Source organism: Primulina huaijiensis, chromosome 10 (assembly GCF_012295235.1).
Source record: "Primulina huaijiensis isolate GDHJ02 chromosome 10, ASM1229523v2, whole genome shotgun sequence".
Taxonomy (NCBI): Eukaryota; Viridiplantae; Streptophyta; class Magnoliopsida; order Lamiales; family Gesneriaceae; genus Primulina; species Primulina huaijiensis.
The window spans coordinates 4,934,903-4,949,534 of record NC_133315.1 but is presented as its reverse complement, the minus strand read 5'-3'; the positions used below and the strand labels follow the sequence as shown (position 1 = coordinate 4,949,534).

The 14,632-nt window shown below is 37.8% G+C and overlaps 1 protein-coding gene across 1 annotated transcript; it reads right to left on the bottom strand.

Moving 5' to 3' along the window:
* Window positions 1-9,317: 9,317 nt before the first annotated feature.
* On the bottom strand, window positions 9,318-14,245 carry LOC140986226 (ABC transporter F family member 1-like). Its single transcript, XM_073454315.1, has 6 exons — window positions 14,002-14,245; window positions 13,716-13,934; window positions 11,776-11,849; window positions 11,475-11,685; window positions 11,171-11,405; window positions 9,318-10,715 (listed from the first exon to the last, which is right to left on the bottom strand). Exons 2-6 carry the CDS (start codon window positions 13,932-13,934, stop codon window positions 9,658-9,660), a joined length of 1,797 nt encoding a protein of 598 aa, XP_073310416.1. The 5' UTR covers window positions 14,002-14,245; the 3' UTR covers window positions 9,318-9,657.
* Between the last annotated feature and the right edge of the window lie 387 nt (window positions 14,246-14,632).

The window sequence follows — 14,632 nt, the reverse complement described above, 5'->3', positions numbered from 1 at the left end:
ATTTGATACCAGGAACCGCACCTATCTCCAGAGCGCCTTATAGATTGGCACCAACGGAGATGAAAGAGTTGAAGCAACAGTTACAAGATCTTCTTGACAAGGGGTACATTAGACCCAGTGTGTCTCCTTGAGGAGCACCAGTGTTGTTCGTTAAAAAGAAGGATGGGTCTATGCGGCTTTGCATAGATTATAGACAGTTGAACCGAGTAACAGTCAAGAATAAATATCTGTTACCACGGATTGATGACTTGTTTGATCAACTGCAAGGAACTTCAGTGTACTCGAAGATCGATTTACGGTCTGGGTATCATCAACGTGATATCCCCAAGACTGCATTTCGAACAAGGTATGGGCATTATGAGTTTCTAGTGATGCCGTTTGGTTTGACGAATGCTCCAGCAGTATTTATGGATTTGATGAACAGAGTATTCTAGGAGTATCTTGACAAGTTTGTCATTGTCTTTATTGATGACATACTGGTATACTCTCGTAGTCTTGAAGAGCATGCACAACATTTAAGGATTGTGTTGCTAACCTTAAAGAATCACCAACTGTATGCTAAGTTGAACAAGTGCGAGTTTTGGCTCGACAGAGTTGTCTTCTTAAGACATGTTATATCCAAAGATGGGATATCAGTGGATCCTAGCAAGATCGAAGCAGTGTTGAGTTGGGCACGGCCGGAATCAGCTCAAGAGATAAGAAGTTTTCTAGGTTTGGCAGGATATTACCGGAGATTTATCTCAGGATTTTCTCATATTGCCAAACCATTGACACAGCTGACGTGTAAGCATGTGCAGTTCGAATGGACACATGAATATGAAAATAGTTTCAATGAATTGCGTCAACGTTTGACAACTGCACCAGTTTTAGCTCTTCCATCTGGATCAGGAGGGTACATTGTGTACACTGACGCATCACTTCTAGGACTTGGGTGTGTTTTAACCCAGACTGGTCATGTGATTGCATATGCATCCAGACAGTTGAGGAAGCATGAAGAGAATTATCCAGTTCATGATCTGGAATTAGCAGCGATTGTGTTTGCTTTGAAGATCTGGCGACATTATCTCTACGGAGAGAGATTTGAGATTTTTACAGATCACAAGAGTTTGAAGTATATCTCCACTCAAGCAGAGTTGAATATGCGCCAAAGAAGATGGATGGATTTGTTAAAGGATTATGATTGCGAAATCAAGTATCATCCAGGATCAGCGAATCTTACAGCTGATGCTCTTAGTCGCAAGGTGAGATTATCTGCACTTCAGACAAGTTTCATATCAAGTGTAATCCAAGAATGTTGTTCTCTGGGATTTCACTTCCGGCATAAGAAAGGAATGGAACACATTCGAGTAACGAGCATTTTATCTGAACCGAAGTTGTATGCCAAAATCAGAGAAGCTCAATTTTCTGACCCGAAAGTGAAAAAGTTAGCAAGGTTAGCTAACGGAGACAACACATCTGGCTTTGCGTTCCAAACAGATGGAACCTTGTGTCGGTCGGGAAGAATCGTAGTTCCAGAAGATTCTGAATTAAGAGACGAGATTTTATCTCAAGCCCATAGGAGTAAGTTGAGTATCCACCCTGGAAGTATGAAAATGTATAAGGATTTGAAGACCAGGTTTTGGTGGAAAGGTATGAAGAAAAGTGTTTACCAGTTTGTAGCCAAGTGTTTGGTTTGTCAGCAAGTGAAAGCTGAACATCGACGACCAGGAGGATTACTTCAGAATCTTCCTATCCCTGAGTGGAAGTGGGAGCATGTGACGATGGATTTTGTCACCCACTTGCCGTTGTCTTCTAAGAATTGTGATGCCATTTGGGTTATTGTGGACCGACTGACTAAGTCAGCACATTTCATTCCGTATAGTCGGGAATATAGTTTCGATCGCATGGCAAGACTATACATCCAAGAGATTCTTAAATATCATGGTGTACCAACAAGTATAGTCAGTGACAGAGATCCACGTTTTACCTCAAGGTTCTGGGGAAGTTTTCAAAAAGCGTTGGGAACGACATTGAGTTTGAGTACTGCCTATCATCCAGAGACCGATGGTCAGTCTGAGAGGACTATTCAGACACTCGAGGACATGTTGCGTGCTTGTGCTTTGGATTTTGGACCAGCATGGCATGATCATCTGCCGCTTGTGGAGTTTGCATATAACAATAGCTACCACAGCAGCATTGGTATGGCTCCATTCGAAGCATTATATGGTAGACGTTGTCGTACTCCATTGTTTTGGGACGAAGTAGGAGAACGACAAGTGCAAGGACCTGAATTAGTGCAACAAGCGATTGACGTAGTGGAATTGATTAAGAAGAGAATTAAAGCTGCACAAGATCGTCAATCGAGTTACGCGAATACCAAGCGTAGACCTCTACAGTTTCAGTCAGGGAAAAATTTTTCCTTAAAGTTTCACCATTTCGCAGGGTGATGAGATTTGGACTCAAGGGAAAATTAGCCCCAAGATTCATCGGACCTTTTGAGATCTTGGAATGTGTTGGAAATTTGGCATATCGATTGGCTTTGCCGCCGTATCTGTCCAGCATTCATAATGTCTTTCATGTATCTTTGCTACGACGGGATGTAGCAGATGAATCGCACGTTCTTGGTCTGACAGATGTTCAACTTGAAGAAGACTTGACTTATGTCGAGCAGCCACTTTTAATCCTAGGTAGGAAAGAGAAAAAGCTCAGAAACAAGACCATTCCACTTGTTTTAGTGCAATGGCAACGCCGAGGTACTGCAGAGGCGACATGGGAGTTAGAGAGTCGTATGCGCTCAGAGTATCCGCATTTGTTTTGAGTTGTATCTTTGTAATCATGAGTTGTATTTTATTCAGTTGTTTTGTACTTCAGTTCTGATTTCGAGGACGAAATCTTTTTAAGGAGGGGAGGATGTAATGACCCGAATTCTTATTTTGAATGAAGTATTAATTAAGAGATAATTAAAGAGTTGTTAATTAAGTATTATTAACGAATTGATAATTTGGGATTAATCTGTTGGATCCACCGAATTTTAAATGGATAACCCGATCTACTTCCGATTACGTTATCTCGAGAAATCCAACCAGACGAATGAGATTCTGACACGTGGCAGATAAGATTGATTCGGATTTCTGAAATAGTCCGGATGCAGCCTATAAATGGAAGCCGAATTCTTTTGTTTCCTACACCGCATCCTTCAGAGAGAGAGTTCTAGTCTTTTACCTTAGGTTTTCTAGCCAGTTTCTAGGGCACTTTGGTGTCGGGAAGTTTCGGAGCTAGTGTCGACTCGAGGGGGGGTCGGTGAACTGAGATCGAGACATCATCAGCGGGCTGACGACGGACGCAGGTATAATCCTAAAGCCTTTAGGAAGAACTTTATAGCATGTTTGGTAATTCAGAATCTGGTTTGATAGTGATTTCATATTGTTGGTATTGTCTAGGTTAAGAGCTTTCTGTCAGATTGTTTTAGTAAGGTACGTGATGTACTGACTGAGATATCCAAGCGTAGTATACACACTTATATGCTGCATATTTATGTGTTGCATTATACATGTTTTACTGCTTTGGTATATTATGCATGACATATCATGTTGAGCCTGATATCTTTTGAGATATACCTCGTTTGTTGGGGCCGCTCAGCCCTATTCTATATTGTGGACGATGGGGCATCGAGAGCTACAGTGTCCGACGGGACCCGCGGGCTCTGATGACCTGGACATTGTAGGTCCACGTCTTGATGATGAGTGTGGGAGCCAAAACATGCCTAGGGCAGATCAGAGACTACACACTCAGGCGCCTCTAGACTGAGCATGAGATTCTTGACTTGATCCTTGATATCCGAGCATATTTCATTTCGCATGCATCATATCAGTTTGTATACTCGTACATTCTCGTATTAGGCGATTGTCGCTCACGTCCTTGTTTTCATCTTGGGCACCCCATTCCACGGGACAGGTCTTAGGTTGGACGATTCGGACGACCAGGGCAGTGACTAGAGCAGTTGAGTTTTCGGTGGTGATCCAGTGGAGGTTTTATGTGGTTCATCATTTTATTGTTTAGAATTATGTTTCGATATGGTTGTATTAATGTTTAAGACTGCTGTTGTTTGCTCTGTTTTAATTTTGGGTTGTAAGATGATTAAGTATTTGGTTTCCGCTGTTTAATTGTTGTTATTAAGTTTTAATGTTGCATGCTTATTAGTCTGTTTAGTAGTGGCTCGGGTAAGGGCGCTACAAGCGATCAAAATTTTGTGCTTGTATTTGGTATGCAAGTGTGTACCATCGACACTAATAATTTTTCGACAATGCTGAAACCCATCAATACACGGCTTGAATCCCCAGAAAACATAATTCAGTGTCTTTATCATTTCAGTGTTGGATCTGAGATGCTTTCACTCCACAGCTGTTCCTGTATTATATTTGGACAAAGCTTGCATATTTTTTCGAAGTAATTGAACGGAGCTCTCCCATGTACCATAAGCAATTTCCACAGCATGTTTCAAACTTCACCATGCCTTCGTATACGAGATTTGATATCCATATTTATCTTTCACATTTTCAATGATATAATTAATCTCGTACGAAGGATCACAACGAACAACTCACAATAGAGTTTGTGCCACCATATCACTGTTCAAGTTCTGATGGTTTATACCAACATTGGTAGATATATATGTGTGAGGCCCGTCATATTTTGTTATTTTCCAATAACCGATTTTGGACTTTAAAGAAGCGCGTAGACCACATCGAGAAATGACCGTAGAAGAATGATTTCTGCAACGTAATTTCCACAAAATGCGTATGTTATCCATGACACGATACCCACGCCTGACAACTCTAACGGAATAATCCTTCACATATGCAATGAGATCATTCTTATCTTTAAATAACATATTTACGCATAATTCATATATCCTCGGATTATAATAGCTTGTTCGCATTCCAGAAGGTACATCGACTTAATCAGGAGGCTCTTCTCCAAAAACTTTATTGAAAAATGATGGCATTTCATAAGTGTTAGAAAGAAATGATACGGTTTGCCTCTGTAATGTCTCACGAGGTGGTTGACGAGATAATGTCCCTTCATCGGGATTTGAATGTGTATTCACATCTTCATCATCATTCACTTCTTCTTCAAACTCGCTATATGACATATCGGGTTCAATATCACTCCTAGAAATATTATCATTAGTGACCAGATCCGGACAACGAGCCCTCGTATCTAATGTCGTATTCGGCCAATATGGAGCATGATTTTGTTCCGACGAGCCAGTGATATATTGATCCCACGACCCATTTACATTATAGAAATTTATATTGATGTCCTTCAGTGACCTGTGGAACATAAGATTCTAGATCCTGAAAACCACCATATGTAGAAGTATCGGGTTGGTTATTGAACCTTGAATCGGATGTATGTGGAACGTAGGATTTCGGTTCATCAAAACCAACATGATGATCAATTTGAATTTGCTTCCACGTATAAATGCAACATATGTATATTGTCACATTGCATTATAAACTCTAAAGCATCATCATCACCGAAATTGACTTTAATTTCATGTCAAGATGATTTCTCTATGAATGAATATTTGGTTGACAACTTCATATTAAAATTCATTGGATCGATTCCTAACATTTGATGCACGACTTCAACCAATGCCAACAAATTAATAGATCGTAATACTCATATCGGTCTAATACATAGATATTATAATCGATCGATCCATTATCGATAACTAAATGACCACCAAAATATAAAAGTACATCGATATTAGACCTTTTACCGAAGAAAATTGAGAGAAAATTTAAGCAGAATGCTCGAAAAAATATCTTTCTGGAAATAAAATTTAAAACTCATTGAAAAATCATCAGCGTTCACAATATTTTATAGATTTTTTTACGCGTCTATAAAATTAATAATATATTGTGTAAATATCCTACGCGTGATTGATCCGACATATTTCAAAAATCACATGAAAAATTTGACAAACGATTCAATTATTCAAGGAAAAGAACAAAATGAATTCAATATCCAATTCCTATAATTATTGAACGGAAAAGAAACAAAATAATTAATTGATCATCCGTGCTTACGAGGCACGGATTTGGTGAGGTGGAAGAGCATCCGTGGGATGAAATAAAATGGAGTAGAGCCGCTCCTACAAGGCGCAGATGATGAGCGAAGTCGATGCTAGCTAGACAACATCCGTTCTTTTCGATAACGTTTTAACGTAATTTTGAAATTTATTTTATTTTGAAATATTTTTTAAAAAAATTAATAATTAAAAAACCCCATATCTTTAAGATACAAAATTATAAATTTGATCGAATAATTTATATATTTTCATTTTCAATCAAATATTTATTTCAAGTTATAGTTGTATTATAGTAAATTGATATTAATTTGTTATCACTTTCATTTATTTTATTTTATTTGTCATAATATTGATGTAACGTTGAAAATTATTATGTGGCACATGGAATTTCGGACATGGCGCCAGACTTTTCCGACAAATCTTACGTCATGTCAGTGTTTTGATAAAAAAAAATTTTAAATAAGGTTTTTAGAACTAAAAATGAAAGACAAATTAGTTACAAGACCATTATTTTATTATTTTCCCTAAAAATATATATTGATATTACAAATATGAGTAGGTCTCTTGTAAGACGGGTCAATCCTACCCAAATAAGATATCTGTCTCACAAAATACGACTCGTGAGACCGTCTCACATAATTTTTTGTTTACAAATAATAGGCATCGAATTATTATTTAAATGTCAAATATGTGTTGAAATCTATATTTGGATGATGATGGAGAGTCAGGCACTCTACGTTAGGTCGTGGCTGAAACATGTAGAAATCTATGGTCTATTTTTTCAGAAAATTGTCCGTACTATCTTAATCTCTGTAATATCCGATTATCTAGAAAAGAGAGTGGCTCATGCCAAATAGATGGATTTAAGTTTAAACAAATTTTTCTAGCTAGCATATGATCTAACTCATTTGCCTATCTTCGAACCAAGGAAATAGATAACTAACTCTCGTGGCTTATCAGTTCTCTACATCTTCCAATTATATCTCCAAACTCTGAATAGTCATCTGCATTCCTTTTAACTGCATCAGCCACAACTTTACAATCAGTTTCGAAGACGACTCGTTGTAGGCTCATCTCTGTAACCCAGTTAATAGCCTCTAAAAGCCCCATAGCTTCTACTTCTTGGACACTCGGCAAACCGTCTGTGAAGGCAGTTCTAGCAGCAACAAACTGCCCTTTATCATCGCAAATAACCATGCCAAAACCTACTACTCTCTGATCCTTGAAGAATGCTGCATCAACATTGTACTTTAGAAACATTGGTGGTGGTAATTTCCAGTGAACTTCGTCGCTCGCTCTGAAGACACCTGGGAGCATGCTTTAGCTTCAACCCACTCACATAGAAATGAATAACCACATATAGTAGCCAGGCAGAATAGAAGCATTCCACAATTTATTATTCCTCTGTTTCCATTCACTCCACAATATCATAGCAATCTTACCAACTACGGTTTCATTTGACATAGAAATTACCTTGAACACCACATCCGAAAAACTTTCTAAGTATTTGACAATGTATCCATCAATTTTTGAATACCAGCATGTGCCCAACATTCACAGGCATATTTGCAAGATAAAAAGTATGCCAAGTATGTTCTATGTCATGATCACATATAACACATGACAGAGGAATAGAAATACCTCGCGAGTTAAGTTTACTTCGCATCGGGAGACACTCTCTGCATGCTTGCCATAAGAACATCTTCACCTTTGGAGGAATCTTCAGCTGCCATAATCTGCTCCAATTCCCTGGGACTTTTAAGTAATCTTGCGATATCAATCTCTCCATTAAGACCCTATATAATATATGATATTTTGATGCAACTATGAAATATCATAAACAAAATCCCTTTAGTGTTAACATTTTGCAACTTGATTTTTTTTAAAAAAAAAAATATGAGAGATAATTTTTTTTTTGTAAATGTCCCAAAAATATTTTGGTTAATTTTTTTTAAATAAAATAAAATAAAATAATTAATTTTAAATTTCTCAAAAACTTGCACAATTTAATACTGATTAAAGTAAATTCCATACGGATTATATGATTCAGCACCCCATCATCTAATAATTATTATCTTGAAAATATCATCTAAAATTTATGGTAAGCTTTACTGTTTTTCCACATGTAATATAATTTATACGAGATTTCCGAATTGTACTTAGATTTGTAAATGTTTTCAAAGTGCAGTATTTTTTTTTCAAAAAAAAAATACTATTTTTTAAAAGAAAGCCGAGAATGTTGTTTTATGCTTGGTTAACCGAGGAATTTAGTTGTGTACACGTCCTTTTTTTTTATATATATTTTATGTAAATTAGAGATTATGAACTTTTCAGAGTAGAGCAATTTTTTTAGCGTAGAGCCATTTTTGTAATCTTACATAAGAATGGACTGAATTATGCATCCACCAGTAAAAAATAAAGGTTTAGAACAATTGTAACATATCCAAGGGCGGATCCAAGATTATATGTTTGAAAGACTGGTTCATCACCAACTATGAAAGTTTTTGGGCCTTTGACCTTTTGTAAAGACCTGTTATTTAGTTTTTCGAAAAAAAATTACAGAAAATGGAACGCAGACCATATTTGTAAACATTGAAAGTCTATAACCATTAAACTAATTATATATACTTTATTTTTTTTATGGTCAAATAATATATATACTAAATAATAAAATATATCTTATATATTAATAATTTTTTAAAAAAATTTCGGTGGTTGATCAATGGTGATGCTAGTGAGAGAATGAAATTATTCATTATAGTGCATGCTAGAAAAATGTTAAATATGACAAAATTAACTTGAGAAGCTATGATCAAGTGTAATGGAAGTCAAAAATAACATAAGGACTAAAAACAGTATAAATTCAGAGCCAACGTCAGTGATTAAAGATGAAAAACATCACCATGAAAGAAATAGAAGGCTTTTAACCTCAATCAAGATTCTTGGATATTAGGCAAGGCTTACAAATCAGAGTTTCAAGTTTCAAATCAGCACTCCACCTGCTGCTGGCATCTGAAAGCCCATATTTTGGCACGTAATCAATCATACTCATCGGCACGTTTGTATGGGTTTTCCACTGCGAGCTTCACAGTCAAACTGTTACCAATTTAACATTGTGGCACAAAGATACAATAAACAAACAAAACTTGACAAACATCGCATCAAAATTTCACACGAGAAAGGCACATCATATTTACGAATACAACACTCTGGCACAAGGATATGTTAAAGAATACAAACATGACAAAGTTGAAATATCATGATAATAATCGAGAGTACAGCGTAAACGTTCATAGAAATACACAAATATATGTATAAGGCATACCGTCCGTTAAAAAAATTAATATCAATGGAGAGGCCGGCCGAATCCGCATCTGACCAAGATCAAGAATTGCAGGCAAAACTATAGCAAGATCAAATACAAATAATGATAATAGTTAACTCAACTTATGGTAGCACATGGAACTTGAGGCGATACCAGTCAGTCAACATCAACTCCTCGAGTATCCCCATTACCCGGCTGGATTGAAAATGCTCATTTCTTCAGGAACTAAGAGGGGCACAATGACTGCAAATTATGTTCAGTCAGACAATCCCGCCTTTTTCTTCAAGTGCTCCTTAAATTGTATGATGTCACCCTCCCACCGAGTCACAGTCTGGTTCTCACACACCCAAATCTCATGAGCCACCTGGTTTATAAGCCTAAAATCATGGCTTACAAGAACCATACCACCGTCCCATTCATTTAATGCCTCAGCTAGCGAATCAATAGTCTCGATATCTAAATGGTTAGTCGGCTCATCCAACAACAACATATGTGGTTGTCTCCAAGCTAGCCACGCAAAGATCACACGACTTTTTTGTCCATCAGACAAGTTTTTCATAGGCATAATTTGAGCTTTACCTGTAAGACCAAATCTCCCCACTGCAGCCCTCATCCTCTCCTCCTCGTTTCCAGGGTACTCTCTCATCATAAACAGGAGAGCAGACATTTCCATGTCGAGCTTCTCAGTTAAATGTTGATGGTACTGGGCAATTTTCAAATGATTGTGGCGCCGAACCATGCCATCCTGAGGAACTAAATCACCTGTCATCAACTTCAGCAGGGTACTCTTTCCAGCCCCATTGGGTCCCACCAGTGCTACTCTTGAATCAAGGTCTACTCCGAAATCTATGTTCTTGTAAATAAGATTATCAGGGCTGTAGCCAAATGTAACTTCCACGAATTGTAGAACAGGAGGAGGCAGCTTTCCCACGTCAGTAAATCTGAACACCAGAAGTTTGTCCCTGGCTACCTTCTCGGTGAGTCCACCTCGCTCCATCTTTGCCAGAGTTTTCTCCTTGCTCTGAGCCTGACGTGCAAGTTTAGCCGAGCCATGTCCAAAGCGTGCAATGTATTCCTTCATAGAAGATATCTGTTCCTGCTCCCATTTATATTGTTTCATCTGGTTTTCTTCAAGTTCAGAACGGGTCTGAACATATTGATCATAATTACCAGTGTAGAGCTTCAATTTCTTACTCTGCATATGGATGATGTTGGTGCAGACTCCATTCAGAAAATCCTGGGAATGCGAGACCACGACCAGAATTCGATCAAACTTCTTCAACGTCTCTTCCAACCAAACACAAGCCTCTAGGTCTGCAATTTAAAAAAGTTGTTCAATGCAATGATGATGATGGCAAATACGCTTACTTCAAATTTTTTTGTCTTCAGTATATAACGTCCAAGACGATCGAGTGGCATAGATCAGCCAACTTCCAACGATGTAGGTGAAATCAACTTCGAACGAAATAAAATTAGTAGCATTTAAGGAACTTCACAAATAATATGCAGTTGCAAAGCACCAGGTTTTCCATATAACACAAGTAACCATAAACATGCAGAATGAACTCTTTTTCTTTCTACATCTGCTTTAAATGAAATGAACTACACAAAAATATCAGGAAGGTCTGCGCATACATAATATATGATGTCTCAATAACCCTACTTCGGTCTTTGTTTCAAATAAGCAAAGTGGACCAACACGCTAGAGTTCATAGAAGATAAAAAGTCATATTAAATATGTTGCAAACAACAATGACATCTAATCTCACCAAGATGATTTGTTGGTTCATCAAGCAATAGTATGGTGGGCATCATGAAAAGAGCTCGTGCTAGAGCAATCCTCATCCTCCAACCACCAGAGAAGTCGCGTGTTTTCTTTTCTTGCATCTTCTTGTTGAAACCAAGGCCAAACAAAATCTCAGCAGCACGCTTCTCAGCAGTTGATGCATCGAGCGCTTCCAAACGTTCATATATGCGATCAAGTTGTTCTCCACCACCATCCTCCTACAATCAAATCAAACACCAGTGGTTTATTGATGGTCCATTCTATTGGGCACATTACCGTCTTTATACCTGACCAGCCAATGCTTCAGCCTCTTTCTCCAATCTTAACCTCTCTTCATCGCAGTTTATAACAGCCTCGAGTGAAGACATATCAGAAGCTTCAATCTCTCTGCTAAGGTGAAAAATATCCATGTGTTCTGGAATGGGAAGCTCTCGACAACCTATTGCAGAAAGAAGAGTAGACTTTCCACATCCATTTAGCCCAAGGAGACCATAACGTCTGGAAAAAAAAGTACAAGAGATGGTATACTTCATGACATCAGAAAATTAATTGCATAAAATTCATAAAAGTTAAGAAGCCACCACATACCTTCCATAATTCAGTTCCAACTCAGAATCAACTATGAGATCATGCCCGTGAAAAGTGAGTGACAGAGACTCTATCTGCAAAACAAAATTCAATTGAGGATGATCACAAAAATGTCACAACAGACGATTTGAAATTTTTGTACACATGAATAGCCTTTTACTGAGCATTCCAATCTAGGTTAAACATAGACATGCTCCAGTATTTACATACCCAGCGGGGAATAATAATACAAAACCATGGATTTCTATAAAATATAGGACACAAGGAGACAATATTTGAAAATACACAAAATTCTAAAATCCGCTAATCGTCATACTGCGCCTAGCAACTAATAGGCGTCGCTAGGCAGATTCCACAGTATCAACTATCAACAGACCGCACACTCTCCCCCTTGGTTCAAATGATGAAGATGAAACGATATTCGACAAAAGAGAAACGATCTATATACCACAGGACGTAGACTAGATTTTCTTGTTGCCTCTTGGACGTTAGTTTAGGCCTCAGGGCCTAAAAAATTAGGCTTTAAATTGTCGGAGCAAGCCTAACAAATGAGGCATCAGTTGTATGCTATTCTCACAAAAGTGAGAACGTCTCGGATCGAGACCTCTACCCCATTACTACAAACACATACCAATTTTCTCATATCTAAAATTGAAATGTGGTCAACAAGCATAAATTTATTGTGAAATTTAAAAAATGACATAAAACATTCAATTTTCAAAATTGATAAAATCATTTTGAATATTAAAAATATTAAATTTTAATTTTTTTCTCTGAAATTTTAAATAAAAATAATATTGCGGCGTCCAAAACATGTGCGACATTGCACACAGTCATCATGCCCTAAGTTATTTTTTCCTTGTAACTTATGAGTGTCCAACATCCATGCCTTATCCAAGGCGTGTAGGATACTGCACAGATCCATTTATTTTCTTAGTGTCAACGTATCATGGATAAGCTAAATGTGAAACAACACAGAAAATCTCAAAATAAAAGGAACCTTTATATTAGCAGATGCTCAACTACATATCATCATAAAATTTTCGCGCTCCATTCTTCAACTAGCATCACTATTTTTTCATTTAATTTGGATGTATCTTTACATCAGCACACGGGTATGTTTAAAAGCAACCTAACCATGGCCCTCCAAGGGACAATGACCGAGTATTTGCATAGTAATATATTTGTCATAAGAAACAGAAAGAACCAGGAATATTTCTTTCAAACTCCATAAATCATCTCTTTGTCAAAAGTTTGATATTCAAATATTACAGAAACTCTCTCTTAAGTTCATTGGGCTAGTCAAGAATGTCCAGTAACCAAACTCCTTATTGCAGCCACTGTCCAACACAAAATATCCTAATAATGCCACAAACCATGAAATGGTGGACTACAGGAGTATTTTCCTGGTTACCAAAACCTCACGGGTCAGTTTTCAATATTCATGAAACTGATCCAACAATTTCATGAGAGAGAGAATAAAATATACAAAAGATAATTAATCCTTTTCAAAAAACCATAATCAACAGATAAGTTCCGCAAGTTCCCAGACACTAAAACCAGAAAAATCTCCAACCAATTCAGATTCAAACTCGTTAGATTTAAATGAGGAGACAAGACAAATGAATTAGCAAGAACACGTTCTCAAATTTCTACTGTTACCATATTAACTATGTAAATTTCTAGAAAGCTTCCAGGTATTATGTTCATGATATACACTATAACAACAACTCACAAACAAAACTAATAATGAGTTTGATTAACTTTTCTTTTCATTAAAAATCTAAGTTAGATCTGCTTTCACTCAACCAAATACTATACTTTCTATTAATTAATTAATTCAACACCGTAAATCACAGTACACGCTTAAAAACATAAATCACCACAAACCAGCCGAGCCTATATTATTAAGCCCTATACTAATGGATACAAAAGCTCACACGAATATCTCTTGACAACGGATGCGAGCAAATAACTCCAGTACACGTCCGATCAGAAATCTGAAGAGCATCAACACCATTAGCCAAACTTTCGCCGTTGCTTCCATTATCAACCGAAGCTTCCGCCTTAGATGGGGCAGCCGCTGCCTTACCTCCTCTCTTGGCGGCGGCCGCAGCTTTCTTCTGAGCCGCCTTCTTCTTGCTCGCATCCGACACCATCTACACCAACATCATTCACCAAATAAAAACCAAAAGTTCGCGTAAAAAAATTGAGATTCACACATACCTTGAAGGACTGGAATTCGGTGTTCAGGACAAGGACAAAGCAAGGTGAGATCTAGGGCTACGCGTCTCCGAGATAAGCTGCAGTATGATACGAGAACTCAGAGATTGAAGGTTTGGAGGAAAGCGTTTGACATCGAGTGTTTATAGCAAGTGAAACACGTGGCGAATAACGAAAGTTGTTGGGCCAATAGAGAAGTCAGGCCCATTTCGTAAGTCCATAAAAGCCCAGCTCTCCATCTTCGGATTTCTCTCTCTCAAAGCCACCGCTTCTTCCGCCGCTGCGGCGAATCAAATTCTTTCGAAGAGGTTTTCTTTTGCCATTAACATTTTTTGATACCTCGGGAAATATCTTGTATTCAGGGCATCTCCATTATGGATTTAGGATAGTCAGGAGAGCGGAACGGCCATATCCCATGTTCAACAGGAACTGTGTTAATCGCTAAGCCCGGATAATAAGAGCCCGAGTAGTACAAATAAAAACAATGCTCTGCCTTTAAGGTTGTTTACTCGGGCACTCCGATACAAGTGTCATGTTCGCACCTGCAGGTATGGGACACCACGACTAGATCATCGTTAGGATGTCTTTCGATGCGTGTAGGGGTGATGTAACTCGATTGGAGTAAGTATGAGTT